A 27,683-nucleotide genomic window follows, 5' to 3' on the forward strand; every position below is an offset into this window, starting at 1 on the left:
TTTTTTTTTTTTGCATTTGCACGGGATTGTGGGAGGAAGCGGAGCGCAGCCAGACACCCCGCCGCCCGCCCCCCTTCCCCTCCCCCCTCCCCCAGCCGCCTTGTGCAAAGATGGCTGCACCGTGAGCGCAGAGGAGGAGGAGGCGGCGGCGGCGGCGGCGAGAGAGCGAGCACCCAGCGCCCGCACCCACCCCGGGGCCGCCCGGGACGCCCCCTCCTGAGCGCGCGCCCCCCCTTCTCTCTTGCAAGCGCCAGGGCAAAGGCGGAGACAGCGGGGTCCCTCCTCCCCCCCTTTCCCTCCAGGGGGAACCCCCCTTCCCCCCTCCTTGGCTCGGCGGCTGCACCCCCTCCCTTGCCCGCCCCTCCGCCCCTGCCCCCTCCCTCCCCCGCTTGGGGCCTTCCCGGGCCTTCGGCGGCTGCAAAGAAAAAAAGACAGAGAGAGAGAGAGAAGGGAAAAAAAAGCAGCAGCGGAGGGAGCGGCGGCGGAGGAGAGCGCGCGCGCGCCCCCTCCCTCCCTCCCTCCCTCCCCCTCCCCCCAATTTCCACCGCGGCCAATTCATGGACAGGAACTACCCCAGCGCCGGCTTCGGGGACCCGCTCGGCACCGGGGCGGGATGGAGTTACGAGAGGTCAGCGAAAGCTAGGTAAGGAGCCGAGGGTGGCCTGGTGGAAGGGACCAAGGGGTGGGGGCCCAGCCGGGCCGGGCCGGACCAGGCCCGCCCGGCGACGCGTGCATCGCAAACTCCCCTCCGGCTTGCAAGGGAGCGGCCTTCCTCGGTTTGCAACAACGCCGCCGCCCCAGTTTGCAAATTGCAAACTCCGCCAAAGCTAGCTCCGGCATGCAAAGGGAGAGATGCAGCGGGAAAATGGGGGTGCAAAACAATTTCGGACGGAAAGGCCTTGGGAAGGTGGGAGGGACTGGCGAAGCAAGGCCTAGACTTCCCCCCATCCTTGGATTCCCGGCTTGCTGACCCCTCCCCCCCGCGCCCCAGGCTCTGCTCTTGCAAAGGTGGGAAGGCAAGGAGAATCAGAACGGAGACCTGGGGGGCGCGCCCCCCCTCCCGGGTCCTATTGTTCCGGGACTGCGCGAGGCCGCGCCACTCGGGGCCCCCCCCCCGAAATTCCGCGCGCAGAGTGGGCAAGGGGCCCCGCCCCCTTCCTAAGCTGGGGTTGTGTGTGTGTAAGGGGGGGGGTCCTGGCATCTGAGACACGCCCCCTCTGACTCCCCCACCCCCAAAGGCAGAGAATTCTAGTTGATGGCGAGGAGTGGAGTGTTTGACCTCTTGGGTCTGGGCCATGGCTTCGGGCCCTTGCGGCCCTTGCATGGGAAGATTCGGATGTTTCCCGGGCGTGTGGTTGTGTGTGGGAGCGTAGGCCCTTTGCGTGCGTGGCTGGCAGCCTGTTCACCTGCGAATCTGCCCCTTTCCTGCTGTTTATTTGTTTTGCGCCTTCACTCTTCACCTGCTCCCCCGACCCCCCCCTTTCTCCACACACCTGAGTTTCCCAGCATGGCTGGGCATGACCCCACGTGTGTTAGGACTTTCCATTTGGGACTCCTCGCTCTGTATCTTCCCTTCCCCACGGGTGAGCTGGAGACTCGTTTGCATACATACCTGGCTTTGCACAGGCGCATGCATTTGAACCTCAACCCCCGGTGATGGACGGTGATCATGTTCACGCTTGTACCTGGTACTTTCCCCGAGTCCTGTCCCCTCCCCACCCTCCATCCCTGCCTTTTGGGGAACAATCTGCCTCCTGCTTCCGACTCGGTTTGCACCACCCCGTGAGGCCCAGGGCCTGTGTGTTCCCACGTGTCTGCAGAAGAGGGGGCGTCCGTGTGCCTCTCTGGGGTTGGCCCCAGGGCCGTGTGTCACCAGCGGGGTCGCGGGCTGTGGTAGGAGGTCTGCATTTTCAACTTGAGGCACTTCCTCTGACTCTTCACCCTCTGTTTGTCTCGTCCCTGTGATGTCTGTTCGTAAACGTGAGACGAGGGCTCTATTTAGTGGGGCTTGGGGTGGGGACCATTTCTATGGCTTTTTAGTTGAGCGCCCCGATTCCCCTGTCTTCTCAACTTTACGGCCCAAGGTTCCTTACGATAACCCCCAGTCACCTGGAAGATTTCCCCGGCCCCGCCTGGGGATTTGAGCGTTCCCTTCTCCCAGGGCACCTTCGGAGGACAACCTAACATCTTCCCCTTCCCCCCAGCTTGGTCTATGGCAGCTCCAGGACCTCGCACCCCGAGACGGACATCTTACACCGCCAGGCCTACGCGGCCCCCCACCCACTGCAAAGCTATGCCACCAACCACCACCCGGCAGGTACGGCCCCCATCCCGCCCCGCCCGGGCTGGCCCTCCCTCCGAGGCAGCTGATTGGTTGCTGAAAGTTCCGCCCCTCCTAATTGGCCGTGCCCTGCATCCTGGCCCGCCCCTTGCTGCCTCTCCTCTGATTGGTTGCTCTGAGGCTGCTTAATTTCACGCCGGATTCGTCCGCCCCTGGCTCTGGCCCCGCCTCTTTCGCTCCAATTGGCCCCATCCTCTCAGCCCCCAAATCCCACCTTCTCTTCCAGGCTTTTCGGCCTCCCTAGCTCACCCCAATCCTTTCCCTTTGGGTTTGCCCATCCTCTTGGCTCCTTGGTTCTGTGAATTCTTTCTTCCTGATTCCATTGCTTCCTGATTGGCTCCGATGCTTTGGACCGCCCCCTTTTTCCTTAGATTTGCCCACTACGTTGTTCTCCTTCTCTGCCCCTGCCTCTAACGTTTCCGATTGGTCCCCCTCCTGTGATTCCGCTCCCCTCCTTCCTAGATAGACCAGCAGCGAGCTACGTTGCCCAGTTTGATGCTTGACTCTCCCGGTTGCCTCCCTCCCTTTTTTCCTCCCCATCTTTTTTTTCTGGATCCTCTTATGTGGACTCAACCTTTTTCGACTTGTCTTCTGGTTCTTCCCAGTGGTTCCGGTCATCCCATCCCTTTCCCTTGCTGGAAATGCCCGGATCCCTTGCCATCACTCCCCCCACCCCCAAGGACTCTCTGCCCTTTTTTGCTCCCACTTTCTTCACTTCTAGATTTTTCTACTTCTTTGTTAACTTTTCCTCACTAGGGCTCCCTGCCTTTGTTATTATGTTACATCCCATCCCACTTACCATCTCCACTTTCTCCTCTTTGAATTTACCTTTTTCCTTCCCTTCGACCCCTTTCTCTGAGCCTGCTTGCCTTTTTCTTTTCCCTTTCAAAACCCTGCCGTATCCCACACCTAGCTGCCTCTACCCTTCTGTCCCTGGCCAGGCCTCTCTGGACTCTTTGACACTGGCCTCCACCACGCGGGCTCAGCAGGGCCCGACGCCTCCGTCATGAACCTCATCTCGGCCCTGGAGTCCCGGGGCCCCCAGCCTGGCCCCTCTGCCTCCTCTCTCCTCTCCCAGTTTCGCAGTCCTTCCTGGCAAACAGGTAAGCCCACTGCCGGCGCAGGAGGGCCAGGGTGGGGCTGGCTTGTGGTCCGCTCTGACCTATGGTCTCCTCCATCATCCCTAGCCATGCACACGCCAGGCCCCACGGAGCTCTTCATCTCAGGTGCCCTGCCGGGTTCCAGCACCTTTCCATCTTCCTCTGCCCTGTCGGCCTACCAGCACCCGGCTTCCTTCGGCAGCCGCCCCTTCCCGGTGCCCTCATCCCTCAGCCTCCAGGACCCCCCATTCAGTCCCCCAGCTAATGGGCTCCTGTCCCCTCATGACGTGCTGCACCTGAAGCCCTCGCAGGCACCCACGGTGCCCTCCTCGCTAGGCTTTGAGCGCCTGGCGGGGGGCGGTGTCCTGGGGCCCGCTGGTCTTGGCCCAGCCCAGACCCCTCCTTACCGCCCTGGTCCCCCAGACCCACCCCCACCTCCCCGCCACCTCCCAACTCAGTTCAACCTGCTGGCATCCTCTTCTGCTGCTGCTGCTGCCGCCGAGCAATCCTCCCCACAGCTCTACAACTTCTCGGGTGCTGCCCCGGGCCCCCCGCCGCCAGAGCGGGCCCTGCCCCGCCAGGACACCGTCATCAAGCACTACCAGCGGCCGGCCAGTGCCCAGCCCCCACCGCCTCCGCCACCAGCCCACGCCCTCCAGCACTACCTGAGCTGCGGAGGCAGCTACCCCTCTATGGGCCACCGGGCCAACCTGGCCTGCAGCCCCCTGGGCGGTGGGGAGCCCTCCCCGGGTGCTGGGGAGCCTAGCAAGGCTGGGCCCAGTGGAGCCACAGCAGGGGCATCGGGCCGGGCTGCAGGCCCCGAGGCGGCCGGAGGAGGTGGGGCAGGGGGTGGTGGCGGAGGTTACCGCCCCATCATTCAGTCGCCTGGTTACAAGACGGGCAAAGGCGGTTATGGAGCAGCTGCAGGGGGTGCCAACAGGCCCCCACCACCCCGTTCGACCGCCACGCCCAAATGCCAGAGCCTGGGTGGGCCAGCAGCGGCCTATGCCACCGGGAAGGCCTCTGGGGCTGGTGGGGCAGGAGGCCAGGCCTATTCCCCTGGGCAGCCCCAAGGGCTCCTAGGACCCCAGGCCTACGGGCAAGGGTTTGGAGGGGGTCAAGCACAGGACTTGAGCAAAGGCCCTAGCTACTCAGGGGGGCCCCCGCAGCCCCCCAGTGGCCCCCCACCTCCTGGCTTAGCCACGTGTCAGAGCTACTCCCCGGACCAGCTACAGGGGCAGCTCTATGGGGTACAGGGCGAGCCTTACCCAGGGCCAGCTGCCCACTCCCAGGGCCTGCCCACGGCCAGCCCCTCGCTCAGCTATAGTACTGGCCATTCCCCAGCGCTCTCGGGCCACGGAGGAGGCTGGGGGCCCAGCTCCCTGGGGGGCGGTGGAGAGGCCAGCCCTTCTCACATCATCCGCCCACTGCAGTCCCCACCTGCCCCCGGCCGCCCACCTGGAGTCGGCTCTCCAGGAGCCCCTGGCAAGTACCTGAGCTCTGTCCTGGCCTCGGCTCCCTTCCTGGCACCCCCGGGAACCGGCAGCTATGCGGCTGGAGCAGGCGGCTACAAGGGCAAGGGGGACGGCTCAGAGCTGCTGGCGGGCCCTGGCGGGCCTCCCGCCGAGCGCACGGAGGATGAGGAATTCCTCATTCAGCACCTACTGCAGGCGCCCAGCCCCCCGCGGACCTCAGGGGCGGATGGTTTGGTGGGCGAAGATGGGGCGGCGGATGCCTCCAAGGGACTTGGGGGGAGTGGTGGGGCCGGGGGTCCCCCAGGCACACCCTATGAGCTGGCCAAGGAAGACCCCCAGAGGTACCATCTGCAGAGCGTCATCCGTACCAGTGCCAGCCTCGACGAGGGTGCCACAGCGGCCCTGGAGCTGGGCCTGGGGAGGCTAAAGGAGAAGAAGAAAGGGCCAGAACGGGGCGGCGAAACCCCTGAGGGGCTGGCCACCTCAGTTGTCCACTATGGCGCAGGTGCCAAGGAGCTGGGGGCCTTTCTCCAAAAGAGCCCACCACCCCCACCTCCCACGGCCCAGCCGACCCAGCCCACCCCCCATGGCCTCCTCCTGGAGGCCGGGGGCCCGGACCTCCCACTGGTGCTGCCCCCACCTCCCCCCCAGCTGCTCCCCTCTGTCCTCAGCCACACCCCGAGCCCTTCTTCCAGTGCCCCGAAAGTCGGCGTCCATCTCCTTGAGCCAGCCACCCGTGATGGGGCACCCCAGCCGCCTCCACCACCACCCCCACCCCCACCCCCCATGCCCCTCCAGCTCGAGGCCCACCTCCGAAGCCACGGCCTGGAGCCCGGCGCCCCCAGCCCCCGCCTACGACCCGAGGAGAGCCTGGAGCCACCAGGCACCATGCAGGAATTGCTTGGGGCCCTGGAGCCACTGCCCCCTGGGCCTGGTGACACTGGCGTGGGCCCGCCTAACACTGAGGGCAAGGATCCCTCGGGTGCCTACCGCAGCCCCAGCCCACAGGGCACCAAGGCCCCTCGCTTCGTGCCACTCACCTCCATCTGCTTCCCTGACTCGTTGCTCCAAGATGAGGAGCGAAGCTTCTTCCCCACTATGGAGGAGATGTTCGGGGGAGGGGCAGCTGATGACTATGGCAAGGCTGGGCCAGCTGAGGAGGAAAATGATCCCAAGGCGGGGACCGGGCCACCTCCGGGCCCCCCTGCCTATGATCCTTATGGGCCCTACTGCCCTAGTCGGGCATCTGGAGCCGGGCCGGAGACCCCGGGCCTGGGCCTGGACCCCAACAAGCCACCGGAGCTGCCCTCCACGGTCAACGCCGAGCCGCTGGGCCTGATCCAGAGTGGGCCCCACCAGGCAGCCCCGCCACCCCCACCACCCCCTCCGCCACCGCCACCTGCCTCAGAGCCCAAGGGAGGCCTGACCTCGCCCATCTTCTGCTCCACCAAGCCAAAGAAGCTGCTTAAGACGTCCTCCTTCCACCTGCTGCGGCGCCGAGACCCGCCCTTCCAAACCCCCAAAAAGCTGTATGCCCAGGAGTATGAGTTCGAGGCTGATGAGGACAAGGCCGATGTGCCCGCTGACATCCGCCTCAACCCCCGACGCCTGCCTGACCTGGTGTCCAGCTGCCGCTCCCGCCCGGCCCTGTCACCGCTGGGCGACATTGACTTCTGTCCACCCAACCCGGGCCCCGAGGGGCCCCGGCGCCGTGGCCGCAAGCCCACCAAGGCCAAGCGCGATGGCCCACCCCGACCTCGGGGGAGACCCCGGATCCGCCCGCTGGAGGTCCCCACCACCACAGGGCCCGCATCTGCCTCCACACCCACCGATGGGGCCAAGAAACCCCGGGGCCGGGGCCGCGGCCGGGGCAGGAAGGCCGAGGAGATCGGGGGCACCCGGCTGGAGCCCTTGAAGCCGCTTAAGGTGAGGGGGGTGGGGGCCATATTTGAGGTTCCTGGGCGTGATGGGGTACAGGGTTAATATTCTTAAAACCTGTGAATCTGGGGGCTGGGATTCCAGGGTTCCGTGGTTGGGGAGATCTGAGAACTGAAACTTGGGTCCAGAGGCGGGTGGGGGTTGGAACTTGGGTTCTCAGCGTCTAGATCCTAAGATTCTAGATCAGAAGGTTCTAGATTCCTGGGTTTTGTGGGAGGAGGGTCTGGAGACCTGGACTCCTGGGCTGTAAGCAAGGAGAGGTCAGTGAGGAAGGAGGGAGGAACTCCTGGCCTTCTGGAATCTCAGAGAAGGGGTCTGTGGGCTCGAGTTTTCGGGTTCTCCAGGCTGAGAGTCTGGGAATTTGAACTTGAAGGTCTTAAGGGGAGAGGCTGGGGGTCCCAGGCTCCTGGATCTGAGGGAGGAGGGGACCAGGGGCCCCGACTCGTGGGCTCTGACTCCCCACTGCCCCCATATCTAGATCAAGCTGTCTGTGCCCAAGGCCGGCGAGGGTCTGGGACCCTCTTCGGGGGATGCTGTATCGGGCACTGACCACAACAGCCTGGACTCGAGCCTCACCCGGGAGAAGATCGAGGCCAAGATCAAGGAGGTGGAGGAGAAACAGCCGGAGATGAAGTCCGGCTTCATGGCCTCCTTCCTGGACTTCCTCAAGTCAGGCAAGCGCCACCCACCTCTCTACCAGGCCGGCCTGACGCCCCCACTCAGCCCCCCTAAGAGTGTGCCGCCCTCTGTGCCGGCCAGAGGCTTGCAGCCCCAACCCCCTACGGCCCCCACCGTGCCACACCCCCCACCCACCGGCGCCTTCGGGCTCGGGGGTGCGCTGGAAGCAGCCGAGAGCGAGGGGCTCGGGCTCGGCTGCCCTTCGCCCTGCAAACGGCTGGATGAAGAGCTGAAGCGGAACCTCGAGACGCTGCCCTCTTTCTCCTCGGACGAGGAAGACTCTGTCGCCAAGAACCGGGACCTGCAGGAGAGCATCTCCTCGGCCATCTCTGCCCTTGATGACCCGCCCCTTGCTGGGCCCAAGGACACCTCCACCCCCGATGGGCCCCCCTTGGCTGCAGAGGCTGCAGTCCCGGGGCCACCCCCTCTCCCAGGGCTCCCCAATGCCAACAGCAATGGCACACCTGGTAAGCTCTAGGAAGATGGTTTGGGGGCCGGGCAGCGGTTTCCTGTTATTTGGGCCACTGGGTATAGTTGTGCAGGTTACGTACTGTTTAAGGGACACCGTTCATGTTGTAGGTGATATAGATTTGCATATTTACCCAGGCAGCTTCCTGATGGAGTGCAAACGAGTGTTTTGAGGAAGAAGTGTTTTTTTCTAATCTGCCCACAGATGCTAAGTGGACTAGCCGGGGCCCCACGGTGGGCATTGGAGAATGCTGGGGCTCAGGGCAGGTTATAAGTGATGGGGACCGGTGGGTGACGGGCTACTGAGAGAGGCTTTGGGAGTTAGGGATGTGTAGTAAAGGACAGAACAGAGAGCTGTCTGGAGGGCAGAGAGGAGCGTAGACTAGTTGGGTCTTGTTGGGGGCAGGAGGAAAAGGCTGGGGGTGTGGTCAGGTCTGGATGGGGTTCTGTGTTGAGAGAAGCTTGGGACAAAATTTGAAGGGCTTTGGGGAACAGAGGCCTTGGGGGATGCAGGAGGTGGGGTTTGGAGGAGGGCATTTGGGGTGGGCTAGGGGCTTGTGGGCTCAGAGGGGTCATAACGGGATGGAGAATGTTTCTGGGGGGGGTTGTAGAAAGGGGGGAGACGAGGACTGAGGATGGAGGAGGGTGTGAGGCTGAAGGGAGGCATCAGGGAAGAGAGGAGAAACAGCAGAGGGTTCGAAGCAGAGTGCCAGGATCTGTTGTACCTGGAGAGAGCCTTGGGGTGAGAAAGCCTTGGAAAGGCCTGGAAGGCTCGGAGCTAAGGCCCCGGGGACAGAGAAACATCCATCCAAGGTGGTAGTGGGGAGCTGGCAGGAAAGGGGGCATTCGCGATCCGGAGAATGAAGAACAGCTCGAGGGAAGCGGGAAACGAGGAGATAGACACACAGAGAGAGTGACTGAGAAGTTGGGAGGAACAGCAAGGAATGGGAGCCCAGACGGGGGCTTTGAGGCAACAGAGAGACCTTTCAGGCCTAAAAGGGCCATGAGGGATGAGAGACAGGTTTCGGGGGCTCAGAATAGCCGCTGGGGCCGGGAAGGCGTGAGCAGGCAGGGTCTTTGGTGGGGTGGAAGGGCTGTGGGGGAGCTGAGCGGCCATAAGGGGCCGGGGGTAGAGGTGGGGGGCTGTGGGCTCAGGAGGGGACATCTCAGGGATGAGAGCGGAGATGCTAAGGATGGTGAATGGCATTTGGGAACCAGGAGGCATGTCAGGAAGGACAAGGAGCTTTGTGGGGACTGGGCTGGGGGGCCTGAGGGAGATGACCGGCGTGGGGGGCGGTTTTGATGGAACAGGAGAGGACTCCTGGCCATGACGGGGGGACACTGAGCAATGGAATTGGGACACGGAACTACGCTGAGACGGAGGGGTCTTTGGAGGCTGGGCAAGGATGTGAAGGAACAGAGCAGCAGGTCTGGGTGGGAGGGCTTGTTTTGGGACACTGGAGAGAGAAGTTCCAGGGACATGGGCTTCCTGTGGGTGTCTGGGGACAGGAGTGGGTATTCAAGGTCAGGGAAGGGGACAGGGGACAGAGGGTTGAAGGAGGGGGACTCGGGGCAGAAGTGGTGTTCCGTGAAGAAGTGAGTTTGATCAGGAGGGGTGTTGGGGTGCAGGGGTGGAGACAGCGGGAACGGGCTGGGGGTGCCTTTCCCTGACAGCTGGGTGGTGGGGACTTGCGTGACGTGAGGGGATGTCGATGGGCAGCACGTTGATGCTCTGAGGCCGAGCCTGGGAGATAGGGGGGCGTGGGGGGGGCTCACAGCCCGGATGTCCATCCCTGACGCCCCTCTCGCCCCCAGAGCCCCCGCTGCTGGAGGAGAAGCCCCCGCCCTCGCCGCCCCCCGCCCCAACGCCCCAGCCACCGCCCCCGCCGCCAGCCCTGCCCTCGCCGCCCCCGCTGGTGGCCCCCGCGCCCAGCTCGCCGCCGCCGCCGCCGCCCCCACCCCCGCCGCCCCCGCCGGCCCTGCCCTCGCCGCCCGCCCCGCCGCCCCCGCCGCCCGCCGCGCCCCCCGAGGAGCCCGCCGCCCCGTCCCCCGACGAGCCCGAGCCCCCCGACGCGCGGCCCCTGCACCTGGCCAAGAAGCAGGAGACGGCGGCCGTGTGCGGGGAGACGGACGAGGAGGCGGGCGAGAGCGGCGGCGAGGGCATCTTCCGCGAGCGTGACGAGTTCGTCATCCGCGCCGAGGACATCCCCTCCCTCAAGGTGAGTCCCCGTCTTGGCCTTGGTCACTCGAGCGTTTGTTGAGTGCCTGTTGGATGACAGGCCCGGGGATGGGGCAGCTGGTCCAGGGGCCCTCCTGAGTTCACAGCCTGATGGGGCTGATGCAGGTAGCCAGCTGGCGCAGTGTGGGGTCGCCTGGGCCTCTGAGATGTTATTTGGGTGCATATACGTATGTTACCTGTAACTGAGGTAAAACCATTGACATTTATTGCCGATCCCTATGAACACACGCAGGTAGCCTGAAATATACTAGTCAGTGGTTTGGGGATGCTTGTGTCAGGCCTCATCTTAAACACTTGATGTGGACCAGCCCTTTCACAATTCTCATTCTTCTACACCAGGGGTCGGCAAACTCTGGCCCCCACGGGCCAAATCCTGCCCGCTGCCACCCATTTTTATAAATAAAGTTTTATTGACACGTAGCTATGCCCATTCATTTACAGATGGTCAGTGGCTGCTTTGCCCGTACAGTGGCAGAGCGGGATAGTTTCCCCAGCTGCCTCACAAAGCTGAAAATACTGCCTGTCCGCCCCATTACAGAAAGAGTTTGCTGCCCTCTACTGTAATGGGTTCATGGGACAGGTAGATTTGGATCAGAGGATTAATCTAAGTTCTTGACGTGGGTGGGTGACATCAGACACTGTGGAGTGCTTCTCACAGGGCATGAGGCAGAGCGGGTACTCGGTAGGTCCTGATGGTGATGCTGATGGCTGAGGCCCTCCTCCGTATGGGTCACTGTCACTGACTGGGTGTGCATACCGGCTGGGAATCGGCGGGGGCGGGGGGCAGGGGGCTTGATGTATGTTGTCATGTTTAATTTCATCCTGGGTGTTGTTTTTCTAAAATACAGATGGAGAAATTGTGGGATGGATTAATTATAAGGATAATGATCATTACTGTACTTTCTTAAGGGTGTTTTGTGAGATGAACTAAAGGTGTGTTTTCCTGTATTATTTTTCATCTATTTTATTGTGGGAAAAGTAGAGCAAATAGAATCATGGGACTGTGTGTGCCCATTACTCAGCTTCCACCAGCGTCACCTCCTGGCTGGTCCTGCTGCCTCTCCGCTCCGGCGCATTCCGCCGCCAGCCCCACCCGACCGAACCCAGACGTCATATCCTTTGGCCCCTATTTCATCATCTTTTTAGCATGACATTTGGTACATACGAAAGGACATCCGTGAGAGAGATGTAGATTCTAGAGCCAAGTGCTCCTGTGAACACGCCTGTCCCCACTCCCTAGCCAGCAATCAGAACATTCCCAGTGTCCCTCCCTGCCAGTCCTGCATCCCGCATGGTCATACTCCTGTAGTGCCCGCTGGACATTATTTCATTTTGGCTTTGTGACTTTTAAGGCTGATTGCCCATCAGGACGGATAGGAATGGCTACCAAGTCCTCGGGACAGGATTTGAGAGATGTCACAGTCAGAATTTAGTTTGATCCTTTCCTTTCTCTTGAATTGTGGTAATCTAGGCGTAGCACGGAATTTAGCATTTTAGCCATTTTTGAGTGTGCCAGTCAGTGGCATTACGTATCCTCATGTTGTGCAGCCATCATCACTGTCTGTCTCTGAGTTTTATCTTTATAATCACCTTTCTTCCTCGCGGTTACTATCCCCATTTTATGGGGAAGGAAACTGAGGCTCAGAGCGGTCAAGGGGCTGTCCCAGGCTTTCGCAGCTCGAGACCCGCACCCAGCTCTGCGGGCCCGGGAGCCCGTGCTCCCAGCTCCAGAGGCAGTGGTCTCTGTGTCCGTTCTCTCAAACGTTGGTGATGACAGCAGCCAGTGCTGCTGGGCGCCAGCCCTGGGCTCTGGGGCGGGGACTGCACTGTCCCCCGTTTACAGATGAGGAAGTTCACGCTCAGAGAGAGGCAGTCGTTCGGCTGGCAGGTGCCAAGCCGGGATTGGAGCCAGGGCCATCTGATACCTCCTCCCAGCTGGCACGGGGCAGGGGAGGGGACCGGGCAAGGACTCAGATGCTTAAAATACAACACGAGTGTGCGTTGTCATGGGGGACACCCAGCCCCTGGACTGAGCCACTCATGTAGACGTTGGGGACTCGTTCGTGGGCCCAGAGTTGGGGCCGGCTGGCGGCGTGGTTATTGAGAGCCCGGATTTGATGTTAGCCTGACTGGCTTGAATCGCTGCTGTGTCTGAGCTGGACTAGTGTCAAACCTTCTTGAGCCTCAGTTTCTTCATCTGTAAAATGGGGCCGATCGTATCGGTAGCTCCTTTGTGTGATGTGAGGACTTGGGCGTGGCTTATCCAGTGCTCCGACCGTGGGTGACACGCAGAAGGTGCCCTGTAAGCTTTGCTTCTGTTACTCATCTCGGTGATCTTGGGCAAATGTCAGTGTGGAGCTTGGCGTAGTTTTTCTGTGAAGGGCCAGACAGTAAATATTTTAGGTTTTGCAGGCCACTTAGGGTCTCTGCCACATATTTTTTGATTTTTTGGGTTTTTTTACAATCCTTTAAAAATGTAAGAACCAATCTTAGCTTGTAGATCTATAGAAATGGGCCATGAGCCATAGTTTGTCCTAAAATAATGACAGTCCAATAGAAATGTCCTACGTGTCACATACATCATTTTAAACTTTCTTGTATCCATGTTTAAGAAAAGTTAAATGGGGGCCAGCCCCACGGCCAAGTGGTTAAGTTTGCGTGCTCTGCTTCTGTAGCCTGGGGTTTGCCAGTTTGGATCTTGGGCGGAGACCTACACACCACTCATCAAGCCATGCTGTGGCGGGGTCCCACAGAGAAGAACTGGGATGACCGACAACTAGGATATACAACTATGTACTGGGGCTTGGGGAGAAAAGAAAAAAGAAAATGAGGAAGATTGGCAACAGATATTAGCTCAGGCCCAATCTTCCTCACCAAAAGAAAGAAAGAAAGAAAGAAAAGTTAAATGATGGGTGAGATTAGCCACAGGAATGTATTTTCTTTAACCCAGCATATCTAAAATATGATTTCAGCATAGGATCAATCTAGAAAAAGTTAATGAGATGTTTTCCATTCTTTTTTGCATACCAAGTGTTTGAAATTCAGGGTGTATTTTACACTCATGGAATATATCCATTTGGATCAGCCACATTTCCAGTGCTCAAGAGCCACATGTGAGGACAGAGGTTGCTAAATGGGACAGTGCAGGGTTAGCCCCGTCTGTGCTTCAGCTTCTTCTGTAAAATGGGAGTGATAATATTAACTCCCAATACTTGGGGATGTTGAAGATTTAGCAGGATGTAAACTCTGAGTATATAAAAGTTTGTTGGATGGAGAAAAGTATGGTGAGGGTGGTCCAGGCAGAGAGAACAGTCTGTGCAAAGGCCCTGTGGTGAGGGGGAAAGCATGGTATTTGTGATCTGCAGGGATGCAAGGGGTCAAGTGGCTGGACAGTGAGCACCGAGGCTGGGAAGGTGGGCAAGGGCCGGATTGTCCTGGGGTGAGATCAGTGGGCGTCTGTTTGAGAATCCACTCCAGGTTGTCTGGCCGCTTCTAGAGCCCCTGGCCAGCAGGGAGTGGGCTGGGGATGTGTCCAGTCCTGATGACATTCTGTCCACTGCCTCAGTTCTATGACACTGACTCCCTTGTTAGTAGATCCTGTAGCTTTCTCCTTAACACCAGGCTTGGTGCTTCTTGCTGACTCACATCCTGCTGCTTAAGGTCCTTGTCTCAGCTTCAGTTGTCACACTTCAAATTCCCAGAAGAACATCTGATTGGTCCAGCTCAGTATTTGGAGTCACGATGGGGTTTGGGATTTGCCTGTTGATTGGCTGCCACTAGTCAGGTCTCCTCCAATCAGCTGTGGCTTCCATTGGTTAGGGGCTGTGGGCGGGGCCACTTCCCTAGGAAGGGGGAAGTAGGCGTGGTCAGTGATATGATTGACAGGAGGAGCGGCAGGAAGGACGTGGCTTCTCGAGACTAGCTGGCTCTGGTTGGGGAGCAGGCGAAGATGATGTCAGGGGGTTGAGCCCAAGGACTGGGGGGATGGTGGGGATCCTCAGAGGAAAAGTGGTTTAGGGGCAGACGCCAGCCCAAATGGGATGTGGTTAGCCTAGGGGCCTGAGTCCAGCTGGAGAATCAGCTGGTACCTTGGAAGAGGCAGTGGGAGGAGACATAAAGGAGGGGGTGATCCCCTCGCCTGTGGAGGATGCTCTGATGGACTGCTCGAAGGCTTTTGAGAACTAGAACAGGGAACATCATATTCACCTTGGGAGGGAAAAGGCCCTCCTGGTGGGGGGCCCTGCCTATGTGAAAGTTTGGGGCTTGTCTGCTGAGCTTTGAGAGGTCTGGATGGCTGCTGGGCAGGGGCAGGAGAAAGGAGAGGAAACTGAGGCAGAGTCTGTGCCAGGCTGCAGATTCTGCACGGGGGGCCCTAGAAGGTTTTGGAGCAGGATGAAAGTGAACTTTTCAGTCCTTGAAAAGGAGGTGAAATGGATTTTTCCACCCTTGGGCCTCTGGCCCTCCTCCCTGAGGAGCCAGGAGGGAGGACTGAGAACCGTGGTACCCTGGAGGAAAGCCTTTGGGGTAGGGACACCTACATCCCTGTTGCATCCTGCCTCAGTGTTCTGCGAGACTTTAGCCAAGAGCCTTTCTGGACCTCATTTTCATCAGGTTATTGTAATACCTTCTTTGTATTCCCCTCAGTGATCAAGGGATGCAAAAAATCATGGATGCGAAAGCAATTGACCCAAACCCAAGAAGGGGTAGCCGGTACCTGGCACACAGACTCTGGTGTTGCAGCTGCTGCCAATAGCAGACATCACTAATTGATCCCAGCACTCGCTACTGCTGAGCCTGGTGCTCAGGGCAGCCATGATCAATCAATTGGAGTTATCATCTGAATCCTATTGATCACTTGACTGTGGGAGAGATGGCCCCTCATTCATCCCTGAGTTATCAAAACGCCCAGTGCACGTTTCCCGCCACATTCTTATTCTATACTACTCTGTGCCTGTCAGTTGCTCTCTTCCAGAGGCGCAGCTGTCACACTCTTTCCCTGGCAGTCCCTGGTCATCTGCCAGGTCCCTCCAGGACTCATTTAGGTGTCACTTCTTCCAGAAAGCATTCTTGGATTCGTGTTGAATTCAGAGTCCTTCTTCTAGGCTTCCAGGGTGTCTGCCAGTAGCGCATTTATGACTTGTGCTGTGATTTTTTTGTGCCAGTGTCTGGCTCCCCCCTCGCACTCCCCTCACTGCCGAAATCAGAGCCTGGGCCTGACCAGCATCTGCCTGTTCCCAGTGTGCAGCCAGGAGAGTGGGGATGGGGTGCCTTTCTATCGTCTATCACTGAGTCCTGCCCTGCTGTGGATAGGCTGATGAAATAAATGGTCTCAGGTCACCTGTCTAGTCTTTTTTTTTTTTTTGGTGAGGAAGATTGGCCTTAAGCTAACATGTGTTGCCAGTCCTCTTTTTGCTTAAGGAACATTGTCGCTGAGCTGACGTCTGTGCCAGTCTTTCTCTGTTTATGTGAGACACTGGCTTGACAAGTGGTGCTAGGTCCACACCTGGGATCCGAACCGACGAACCCCGGGCTGCTGAAGCCGAGTGCATGAACTTAACTGCTATACCACTGGACTGGTCCCTCACCTGTCTGTTCTCAGCACAAGCCACGACCTCCCCCTCTTTTGTCCCTTTGCTTGTCTGTCTTGTTGTCTCTGTCATGAAGACCCCATGGAAGGTTTTGTCCATCTCGTTCATCGCTATACCTGGGACCCAACATGGTATCTAGAAAATAGTGGGAGTGGGGGGGTGGTCACTTGTACCATCACAGCGTAAAGCTGTAAGAACTAAAACCTTATAGCCCAAGAGGAAAAGGCCTGATTGTGAGTAGGAGGGGTGGGCCAGACTCAGCTGCATCCTGATATCCCCAGGGTTGAGAACATCGTGAGGCCCAAAGACGTCTGTCCGCCATGTGTTTGTTGATGCTTGTTGACGATGTCTTTTCTCTGGGGGATGTAGAGGGAGGGCAGAGGGCTAGGAATTGGGGGTCGGAGGGGAAGGAATGCAGGCTGACCCTGCCGGCCTCGTCGCACCTACCCCTTCCAGCTGGCGTTGCAGACGGGGCGCGAGCCGCCCCCCATCTGGCGAGTCCAGAAGGCCCTGCTGCAGAAATTCACTCCGGAGATCAAGGATGGGCAGCGGCAGTTTTGTGCCACCAGTAATGTAAGCCTGCAGAGGGGAGCGAGGACTCAGGGGGTCCCAGGTGGGGGTCTGGAAGCCAGGGTCCCCCCACACATGGCTGTGATTCACCCTTGGTCTGAAATGTGTCCAGAAGGGGGTCTCTGCCTCCCGGCAGGCCCCAGGCGCACCCCGTGGTGGCCCCAGCAGGGTGGGAGTCCTGGGGGTCGGGTGCCTGGCTGGGGTGGGTGAAGGAGTTCCTTGTATGCTTCTTTCCCTCCACAGTATTTGGGGTATTTTGGGGACGCGAAAAATCGGTACCAGCGCCTTTATGTTAAGTTCCTGGAGAACGTGAACAAGAAGGATTACGTGAGGGTCTGTGCTCGGAAACCCTGGCACCGCCCACTGCCCGTCAGGTACCAGGGCTGGGGACACGTGGCGCAGGGCCAACAGGCATGGGAGGGAACGTGCAAGAGAGGAAGTAGAGTTGGGGGGAGGACCGAGTGGCAGGGGACAGAGACCCAGAGAGAAGGGCACAGGGACCCAGAGAGAAGGGGCACAGGGACCCAGAGAGAGGGGGACAGAGACCGAAAGAGGGGGACAGAGACCCAGAGAGAGGGGGACAGAGACCCAGAGGGAAGGGCACAGGGACCCAGAGAGAGGGGCACAGGGACCCAGAGAGAGGGGGACAGAGACCCAGAGAGAGGGGGACAGGGACCCAGAGAGAGGGGGACAGGGACCCAGAGAGAGGGGCACAGGGACCCAGAGAGAGGGGGACAGAGACCCAGAGAGAGAGGGACGGAGACCCAGAGAGAGAGGGACGGAGACCCAGAGAGAGGGGCACAGGGACCCAGAGAGAGGGGCACAGGGACCCAGAGAGAGGGGCACAGGGACCCAGAGAGAGGGGGACAGGGACCCAGAGAGAGGGGAACAGGGACCCAGAGAGAGGGGGACAGGGACCCAGAGAGAGGGGGACAGGGACCCAGAGAGAGGGGGACAGAGACCCAGAGAGAGGGGGACGGGGACCCAGAGAGAGGGGGACAGGGACCCAGAGAGAGGGGGACAGAGACCGAGAGAGGGGGACAGGGACCCAGAGAGGGGGGGTTACAGAGATCCAGAGGGAGAGAGACAGAGACTCAGAGAGATAGACCCTGAAGTTGGGGGGACAAAGACCCAGAGCGAGGAAATAAAAGCTTGACGAGATCAAAGCTGGCTCTGTGCTTGGAGCTCTAGGCTAGGCAGGGGGCTCCCAGGGAGCAGAATTTAGGCTTCCTGGGGGCTGCTGATGGCAAACTCTTCTTTGTTCTCTTCCAGACGCTCCGGGCAGGCCAAGGGTCCCGTGTCTGTGGTGGGCAGCTCTGCACCTCCCCCTAAGGCCCCAGCACCCCCTCCTAAGCCTGAGACTCCTGAGAAGACGACATTGGAGAAGCCCCCAGAGCACATGCCCGAGACGGCCATGCCCGAGCCCCCCGCCCCTGAGAAGCCATCCCCTCCACGGCCCATCGAGAAGGAGAAGGAGAAGGAGCGGGCGAGCCGTGGGGAGCGGCCGCTGCGGGGGGAGCGGGGCGCAGGCGGGCGCCAGATGCGGCCTGAGCGGAGCCTCCCGGCGGGACAGCCCACCCCCTCCCGGCTGCCCAAGGCCCGGCCCCCCAAGGTCAAGGCTGAGCCACCCCCCAAGAAGAGGAAGAAGTGGCTGAAGGAGGCGGCGGGCAATGCCTCGGCGGGCGGGGGCCCCCCAGGCAGCTCCTCGGACTCAGAGTCATCCCCCGGAGCGCCCAGTGAGGACGGTGAGGCCCTCGGCGGCCCCTGGGCTGGAGGCGGGTGGGGGCCAGTGACCCTGGGGCCTCCAGCAGCAGGCGTGGCTGAGGGCTGTCCAGAGGGTTCTGGGTAGCGCCAGCAAAACGGTAGCAATCATAGTAAGTAAGTTAAAAATCATAGTGATACTAAAAGTTATGTGACACCTTAACTACACGACAGGTTGTCTCTCAGTTCTTTATGTATATCAACTTTAATTTTCACGGCAATCCTGGGGAGTAGATACGGTTACTATCCTCACAGACAGATGGGGAAACTGAGGCCCCCAGAGGGTGCTGGGATGTAGTGTCCCCTCCGGGCGGGAAGGCAGCCGGCCGAGCCTCAGGCCGTGCTCTTCGATGCTGTGCTGTGTGGTCTCAGCATAGGCAGGATCTGAGGGAGATGGCAGACCAGCATCCATCCTGGAGGCCCGGAGATAGTGGTGTTCCCAGTGACCCGCTCGCTGGGTGACTCCAGGACAGGGGCGTCACCTCTCTGTGCCTTAGTGACCTCACCTGTAAAATGGGTTCGTAATAGATAAAGCCCAGAGGAAAAACCTGCTGTGAACTCCGATGCTTAGAATGATGCCCGCTTTGTGAGGACTATCACAACAAAAATATATGTAGCAGCCTCTTGTTGTTCTGACATCCCCCAGCATGCTGTCCTCAACACACATGGTCGGAGGAGGAAGGGACAGAAGGGCAGGGGAATGGCCCCATCTTCCTTTTAAGTGTGAGATCTGGGAGTGCCCCCCCCCATCCTGTCTTCTCATATCCCATTGGCCAGAACTAGTCACATGGGTACACCTAGCTGCAAGGGAGGCTGGGAAATGTAGTCTTTTACCTGGGCCAGCTGTACCCTGTGAGGCCAGGTAGAAGCAGCCAAAGCTGGGACGGGGAAGGTGGGACAAGAGAGGTTTACCAAAGGCCCAGGTTGGCAGGTCTTTCCTTCTCTGGCCTTCAACTTTCTTTCCTTCTTTCTTAAACAACTTTATGCGTCTAATTCACATATCATATAGTTCACGTATTTAAAACATATAGTTCAGTGGCTCTTAGGACAGTCACAGAGTTGTGCTTCCATTTGAGCAACCAATTTGAGAACATTTTCATCACCCTGAAAAGAAACCCTGTGTCCTTTAGCCATCACTCCCTTCTCCCTTCCCCCAGCCCTAAGCAACCAGTAATTTCCTATCTCTATAGATTTGCCTGTAAGTGGAATCACAATGTGTGGTCCTTTGTAACTGGCCTCTTCACTCGGGGTTCATCCATGTTGAACCACATGTCAGTACTTCATTCCTTTTCAGGGCTGAATAGTATTCCGTTGCATGGATCTACCACATTTTGCTTATCCATGCACCAGTTGATGGACATTTAGGTGGTTTCCCCTTTTTGGCTATCGTGAATAATGCTGCTATGAACGTACGTGGACAGCCCTGAGCCTGGGAAATGGTGGGAACTGAACTCTACACTCTTAGGGAACAGTGTCCCCACCAAGGGGCAGGGTCTTTCTCTGGGTCTGGGTCTGTCTCCCATCGCCCCATTCGACCAGGAGCCCCTTCATGGCAGGACCAGCCTGACTCCTATCTGGAGGCCCTCAGGGCTTCGCCCAACCCCTGAGGGCTCAGAACCAACCCTCTTGCTTGTTCAAGAACAGTCACCCTCTAGGTGCTGGAAGCTGATGCTTTCTCCCTTCTTGTAGTCACAGTGAAGGTTCTAGGAAGTTCTAGAAAGTGATGTCCTCTTTCCCTCTTCCTTTAGTCCACTCCTATCTGGCTTCCTCAACCCCTTTCTGTAAGCATTTATTGAGCACCGACTATATGCCAGGAAGTACTGAGGTCCCAGCAGTGAACAGAACAGGCAAAAATATGCGTCCTCATGGGAGCTTACGGTCCGGCTGGGGGAGTGCATCAGATAAATATGTTATGTAATAGAATACAAACCAATATGAAAAATCACCAGGGTGAGGCTGGGCGGGATGAAAGGCGGTTAAGAAAAATAAATCCAGCAAAGAGGATCCAGGCGGGATCCTGGGTGATATTTGGGGAGGTGGGGTAGGGGGAGTTGGGCAAGGCTTGTGGAAACGCCCTTGGAGCAGAGATCTGAATGTGACGGGGTTGGGGTCTTGGGACTTGAGGGAGAGAACATTCTAGGCTGGGCGTGTCTGAGGGTCAGGAAGGAGGCCAGTGGCTGGAGCGAGTGAGTGAGGGGAGAGGGCAAGAAGGGAGGACAAGAGGGAACAGGACCAGATCTTGGAGGGACGAGGGGCTTGGGGCTTTGTGGCCCCCCAGGATGGATTTTACCCTGAGTAAGATGGGAACCATAAGAGGATTTGGCCCAAGGCCTCATGGGGTCTGACTTCCACTGCCAAGTGGTCACTCTGGCCCCTTGAAGCAGCCGTCACCAAGGTCACCCCCCATGTAGATGCATCAAGTGGACGTTTCTCACGGTCCTTCCTAAGGCATGCTTTGGGGCCCTCTCCTGGGCCTCCTGCTTCTCTGTTCTCCCCACGCTCCTTCTTGGGTTTCTCATGGGTGTCCCTCAAAGTCCTGTCCTTGGCCTTGATGCTTCTCGTTCTGCACCTCTCACTTGGCAGGCTCCCAGAACTTTCCAGCCAGCCTCAGACTTGTTGCTTCCCCCGGCCATACTCCAGGCCTTTCCCACATCCCCTCCCTCCACATCCTGCTGTTTTCCTATCTCAGGGATGGCTCCACTGGCTCCCCAGTAACTGGGCCAGACCCCGCAGGCACCATCCTTTGCTCCCCCGCCTCAATAGAGGAGAAGTCCTCAGCCCTCCCCTCCTACCCTGACTGTGTCCAGCTCCTCTACTCTTTCCCACAGCCCTGGCCTAGACACTGGCCCTCCTGCCCCCTCTATCTCTGTATCCTGTCCCTGTGGCCCTGGTCCAGCCTCATCTTTTCTTATCTGGTCCATTGCCCTGGCCTCTGGTCTTACCCCTCCAGTCCATCCCGCACTTGGCCTCAGAGGGCTCTTTCTCCACTGACCCTCACCCCTCCCCTGCTCTCAGCTCTCTCATGGCTCCCAGAAAAAGCCCCTACCCTTTCTGCCTCATGTTGGAGGCCCTGCATGGTCTGGCCTGCACTGAGACTTGTGCAGTCTCACCTCCCTTCTCCCTCAATGTTGCCCTTTGTGATCTGACCTCTCTGACTTGATTCACTGGGTTGGGAACCAACTATGCTGCTGCTTTAACTTTACGGAAGCCACAGTGAATTGCTCAAATATGAAGTTCACTGGCCTGGAATGCTCTTCCCTATCACTCAAGGCTCAGCTCTGTGTGACCTTGAACAAGCCTTCCCCGGCTTGCCAGGCTGAGCTTGTTACAGTCCCTGTGATTCTGTCGTTAGAGCATATTGCACTGGTGCTTGTCAGTCTTCCCCAGCGGACTTGAACTTTCCCAAGGGCAGGGATTTCTCTCCTGGTCCCTGATGCGTGAAACACCGTCTGCCACACAGGCGGCTTCAGAGGAAGTTGGAATGATGAGCCCCTGTTCCATTTTTCCCACAGAGCGGGCAGTCCCCGGGCGTCTGCTGAAGACCCGGGCAATGCGGGAGATGTACCGAAGCTACGTGGAGATGCTGGTGAGCACGGCGCTCGACCCGGACATGATCCAGGCCCTGGAGGACACGCACGGTGAGCTGAGGCCTGGGGAGGAGGAACTGGGGACCCAGGCTCCCGGCGCCCTCCTTTGCCCCGGTGCATCCTGGGGCTGCGCCTCTTCTGATGCCCGTTCCGCGTCTTTCAGACGAGCTGTACCTCCCGCCCATGCGGAAGATCGATGGCCTCCTGAATGAGCACAAGAAGAAAGTCCTGAAGCGGCTGTCGCTGAGCCCAGCCCTGCAGGTGCTTGGGGGGCCTGGGCTGGAGGTGTCTGGGGCCCAGAGATCAGACATGAGGGGACGTGTACATGTCAGCCATGGCGGTGGTCCACAGAGCATCAGGCCCGGTAGGGGGCAGCAGTCAGAAGGGCTGGGGTCGGCCCGGGGGGACGTTGAGGGTGAGACTGTCAGGAGGGGGAGGGGGTCTCTGGTTCCCAGCAGCCCTGCTGGTCCAGTGAAGGGGAGCCAGGGTGGTGTGGATGGGTCATTGGGAAGGTCTGGAGTGGGGTATTGGGAAGACCCAGAAAAGTGTGGTTATGGAGTGTCAGTTTGGGGACAGAAGGTAGACTGAGCCCGTACCCACTTTGCTCGAGGACAGTATTGAGTGGATTCTGGTGGCTTTTCCATCGATGTAATGCGGGCTGTTATAATCTCAGGTTTCAGGATTAAGTCACCGACGTCATTTCCTCTCTGGATTGGCCTAGGGTTCTGGGCTGGAATAGTAGGGCGGCTCTGAGAATTCTGGGATAGAGCGTTAACCTGGCTCTGCGAAATCTGACCGGGATGTCCATGTGGTGCTGAGAATTTGGGGATAGCATGTTAGGGTGACTCAGGATTCTGGGATGGACTGTTAGTCTGGCCCTGAGAATTCTGGGGGGGCTGTTAGTCTAGTCCTGAGAATTCTGGGATGGATTCTAGGCTGGCTGTGAAAATTCTCGGTGCGACATTAGTCCAACTCAGAAAACATGGGGTAAAATCTTATTCTGGTTCTAGAACTCTAGGTGGGATGTTAGGGTGACTGAGAATTCCAGGATGGAATGTGAGTCTGGTTTTAGAATTTTGGGATTGAATGTTAGCCTGGCACTGGGGAATCTGCATTTTAGGCTGACGCTTAGAATTTTGAGTAGGATGTTAGGGTGGCTCTGAGAATTCTGGGTAGAATATTAGGTGTCTCTGAGAATCCTGGGCTGGGCCACAAAGCACATCATGAGGGTCACCAGACAGGCCTAGGCTCCTCTGTCCTTTGTGGAGACCTAGACTCCTGAGTGTCTCTCCTGAGCTACAGCCTGGGGGACACTGAGGCATCTGATGACTCAGGATATCTGAGACCTGGGTGGTGGGTTGGAGGTGCGTGGGTCCAGGGAGGTGTCTTACTGACCGGTCGGCTCCCCACAGGACGCCCTGCACACCTTCCCCCAGCTGCAGGTGGAGCAGAGTGGGGAGGGCTCCCCGGAGGAGGGGGCCGTGCGGCTGCGGCCAGCTGGGGAGCCCTACAACCGCAAGACGCTCAGCAAGCTCAAGAGGAGCGTGGTCCGAGCCCAGGTGGGGCCGGGGCTGGGAGGGGCGGTGGTGTTGGGGGGTGCAGAGAGGGGCTCCCCGGTGCCGGGCAGCAGGGCTGAGGCTTCTCCACTCCGGCTGCCCAGGAGTTCAAGGTTGAGCTGGACAAGTCGGGATACTACACGCTCTACCACTCGCTCCACCACTATAAGTACCACACCTTCCTGCGCTGCCGGGACCAGGTGAGCACCCCGCCACGGCGTCCGCCTGGGATTCCGCCCTCAGGAGTGCTTCCCTGGACCCAGGAGGCCAGCCCCCAGCCCTCCTCCCTCAGACCCCGGAGTCCACCCCCAGCCCCTCCTCCCTCAGACCCAGGAGTCCATCCCCCAGCCCCTCCTCCCTCAGACTCAGGAGTCCGGCCCCCAGCCCCTCCTCCCTCAGACCTGGGAGTCCATCCCCCAGCCCCTCCTCCCTCAGACTCAGGAGTCTGGCCCCCAGCCCCTCCTCCCTCAGACCCAGGAGTCCAGGCCCCAGTCCTCCTCCCTCAGACCCCAGAGTCCACCCCCAGCCCCTCCTCCCTCAGACCCGGGAGTCCAGGCCCCCAGCTCCTCCTCCCTCAGACCCGGGAGTCCAGCCCCAGCCCCTCCTCCCTCGGACCCGGGAGTCCATCCCCCATCCCCTCCTCCCTCGGACCCAGGAGTCCAGGCCCCAGTCCCCTCCCACCCCAGCCCTGGTAGCCGCCTGGCCCAGCTCCACGTTTAACCCCCTGCAGACCCTGGCCATTGAGGGCGGTGCTGAGGACCTGGGCCAGGAGGAGGTGGTCCAGCAGTGCATGCGGAACCAACCATGGCTGGAACAGCTCTTCGACTCCTTCAGCGACCTGCTGGCCCAAGCACAGGCCCACAGCCGCTGCGGGTGACCCCACCCCAGCCTGGGGGTGTGTGGGGCACCTCCTCCATGAACCGAGAAATGGGACAGAACTGTGTCCTCAGGAGCTAACCCCTGGGTCCCATCACCGGGGAAGGGGGGGTGGTCATTGGTCAGGGTGTGTCCATGCTGCCCCCCCTCCCAGGGCAGGGTTCAAAGTTCGACTCCCCCCCCGTCCCAAGCCCTCTCCACTCCTTCCCTGTTTCCCCCACTGTCCGGTGTACAGAGAAATTATTTATATATATGTATAAATGTCTATTTAGTAACGGTTTCCCTCCCCCCCTTGCCCCAATCCCCCCTCCACGGCCATGGCCCCCGCCCCCTCCACCTTGTACATAATGTATAGGAAAAGTCTATGTATGGTTGAGGGGGTGGGGCGGCTTCAGAGAGCTGGGGGACCCCCTCCCCCCCAAACCCCCCCTTATAGGCCAAGATCTTTGCTAAAGGCCATTTCCTCCCCAAAGCATTCGGCGTGGGGTGGGAGGGGAAACGCATCTTGTTAATTATTTTTAATCTTATTTATTGTACATACCTGGGGCGGGGGGCCGGGGAGGTGGAGGGGGAGAAGGGTCCCCTCCTTTGGCCCCTCCCATTCCTTTTCTACTGCGATTTGTCTGTGTCTGCCCCCCCCACCCACTCCCCCACTGCGCCCATCCCATTGTCGTCTGGATGTGGTTCTATTTTTTATGGGTTTCCTCTCCCCTCCTCCCTCCCTTTAACCCCTCTGCTCCCACCTCCCCGCCACCCTTCGTCTCTTGCTCTTTCTTGGGCTTCTGTACAACTCAACTTGTATACACTGTGTACACACAACCAGCCAAACGAAAACCCAACGGCAAACACTTTATCAGCCGGCTGGAGTGCCTCTGTCCTGCGGCGTTCGGGTGGGTCTGGGTGGGGGCGCAGGCAGAGGGTCTGGAAGTGAATGTGGCTTTTCTGGAGCCCTGGGAGGTGGTTGGGCTGGGATCATTGTATCTGTGATGTGTCGCGGTGTAACAAATTGGTCTACCCCAAAATTGAGTGACTTAAGACAGGAGACATCATGGGGTCTGAGGATCCTGGGAGCAGCTTAGCTGGGTGATACTGGCCTGGGGGCTGCCGTGAGGGTACAGTCAAGTCAAGTCGTCAGCCAGAGTGGCGATCATCAAGGGATAGATGTGGGTTACAGAACCTCCTTTTAAGGTCGCGCACTCATGTTGCTGGAGGCTGGAGGCCTCGGTTCCTTGCCACGTGGACCTTGCCATTGGGCGGCTGGCAGCTGGCTTCCCCCAGAGCGAGTGATCCAGGGGACAGAGCAAGGAGGAAGCCGCGAGATTTTTATGTCCTAATCTCAGACATCATACAGCATTGCCTCTGCCATGCTGTTCTTAGAGGAGCGTCATTAAGGCCACACACTCAAGGAGAGGGGAATTAAGCTCTGCTTCGTCGAGGGAAGAGTATGTGAGTTTGGGGATGTACTTTCAAACCAGTACAGGCAGTGATGGGTGTCGGAAGTTGACCCACTTTCTCCTGGCTCCCTGTGTAGACTTGAGGGTGGCTCTCTCTTCTGGAACCCTGAAACTACAAGGTCGCCATGTGGATGGGCAGCACACAGGCCGGCTGCAGAGTTGATGAATTTCTCATGCCTGTTGCTGTTCAAGGTGTCGTCTGGGACCGCCTCCCTTGGGAGTCCCCCAAGAGCTTGTGGAAATATAGACTTGGGCTGTTTCTCAGAGCTACTGGATCAGAACCCACTTCTTAATAAAACCCTGGGAGGATTCCAAATACATTCAAGTTTGAGGAGCATGTTCTAGAAACAAGAGTGTTAAAAATGGAGGTCAGCTGGCAGTATTCTAGAACCAGCCTTTGAAGTAGTGAGTAAGCCGTTGTCATTCTAGAACCTGGACACTTATGATCAAAGGTGGACTATTGGTATCCAGAAGCTGGAGTCAGCACTGAGAATGGCTGGTCAGTGGGTAGAGATGCAGTGTGAGATTGAACGGTGGATCATCAGTGTTCTAGATTCCTTTCCAGGGGAAATTGAAGAGCCCACATTGTTCTAGAACCTTCGATATCGTCTAGACCACCACCACCACTGTTACTGATTCTAGAGCTCTGTTTGTACAGAACACAGGTTGGATTGTACCATTTGAGAACCATATGGGAGAGTCAGTGATGGACCATGGACCCTCCAGAATCATGGGGTTAAGTGAGTGTCCATTAGTGTCCTTGAACCACGCATGGCCTGTAGTATGTTGGGGGCGCAGCCTCTGAGAGGTGGTAGCACATTCAAGGTTCTAGACTGGGATGTCAAGTTAGGGCCAAAGGTTCCAGGATCAGCATTGTCCCAGCTCAGAGCTCCAGGATAGAAAGTGGGTGGAGTGTTTGGAAGGTGGACGATGGGGGCAGTAGTGTCTCTGGGGTCAGAATAACTTTGTGGTTGGTCTTTGGAATTCAACTGTCCAGACTTGAATCCCAGCGCCACCACCAACCAGGCGAGTTGGATAATAGCTCCCGTCCTCAGCTTTCTCATCTGTAAAATGGGGTTTTTTCAAGATGAAGGAAAACAATTCATTTGAATCACTCAGCCCTGTCCGGCCCTTAGCTCCTGTCACCCAGACCAGGAGACCCCAAGAGGCTTGATGGAAGTCCAAGAGATAGTGAGAAGGAAAGAGAAACAGGACAACAAGGTGGGTAAAGAGGAACATCAAAACCAGAGTGACTTGGGGCTGGCCCAGTGGCGCAGTGGTTAAGTTCGCACATTCCGCTTCTCGGCGGCCCGGGGTTCACTGGTTCAGATCCCGGGTGCGGACATGGCACTGCTTGGCAGCCATGCTGTGGTAGGCGTCCCACGTATAAACTAGAGGAAGATGGGCACGGATGTTAGCTCAGAGCCAGGCTTCCTCAGCAAAAAGAGGAGGACTGGCAGTACTTAGCTGAGGGCTAATCTTCCTCAAAAAAAAAAAAAAAAAAAACACCAGAGTGACTTTGGGGCTGGCCTGGTGGCGCAGCGGTTAAGTGTGCACGTTCCACTTCGTCGGCCCGGGTTTGCTGGTTCGGATCCCGGGTGTGGACATGGCACTGCTTGGCAAGCCATGCTGTGGTAGGTGTCCCACATATAAAGTAGAGGAAGATGGGCACGCATGTTAGCTCAGGGCCAGTCTTCCTCAGCAAAAAGGAGGATTGGCAGCAGATGTTAGCTCAGGGCTAACCTTCCTCAAACAAAAAAACAAAACCAGAGTGACTTAGAATCATTGACAGGGCCCGCCACGCCCAGGGGAGGACAGGAACCAGAGAGGCTCAGGGACACCCACGGGCCTTGGGAGAGGCCAAGTAGGCCGTCCCAGCCTCTTCGCTCTTGCCTGGTGAGCTTTGGAATGGTGGTGGCTGCAAACCTTCCAAAAATGGCCTGCCAGTTGTCACGGGAGTTTGTACATGTGCCTTTTTCTGGGGGCAGGCAGTAGCTTTCGTCTCCTCAAAGTGAATCTTGGGCCTCCAAGAAGCAGGGTGTCCCAGCCAAG

General features: G+C 58.6%; 1 protein-coding gene across 2 annotated transcripts; it reads left to right on the plus strand.

The window, feature by feature from the left end:
• The first annotated feature begins 411 nt into the window (after positions 1–411).
• On the plus strand, positions 412–25,944 carry PRR12 (proline rich 12). Of its 2 annotated transcripts, none has more exons than XM_044759094.2 (14): positions 412–643; positions 2,205–2,317; positions 3,283–3,444; positions 3,529–6,842; positions 7,333–7,999; positions 9,816–10,219; positions 16,284–16,400; positions 16,641–16,771; positions 17,670–18,142; positions 21,671–21,796; positions 21,909–22,006; positions 23,158–23,304; positions 23,406–23,501; positions 24,032–25,944. In XM_044759094.2, exons 1-14 carry the CDS (start codon positions 558–560, stop codon positions 24,176–24,178), a joined length of 6,081 nt encoding a protein of 2,026 aa, XP_044615029.2. In that variant the 5' UTR covers positions 412–557; the 3' UTR covers positions 24,179–25,944. The 2 variants fall into 2 exon arrangements, with proteins under 2 accessions (XP_044615029.2, XP_070354428.1); XM_070498327.1 differs by having other exon boundaries at positions 7,354–7,999.
• The last annotated feature ends 1,739 nt before the right edge of the window (positions 25,945–27,683 follow it).

The sequence above is a fragment of the Equus asinus genome, chromosome 26 (assembly GCF_041296235.1).
Source record: "Equus asinus isolate D_3611 breed Donkey chromosome 26, EquAss-T2T_v2, whole genome shotgun sequence".
NCBI classification, from domain to species: Eukaryota; Metazoa; Chordata; class Mammalia; order Perissodactyla; family Equidae; genus Equus; species Equus asinus.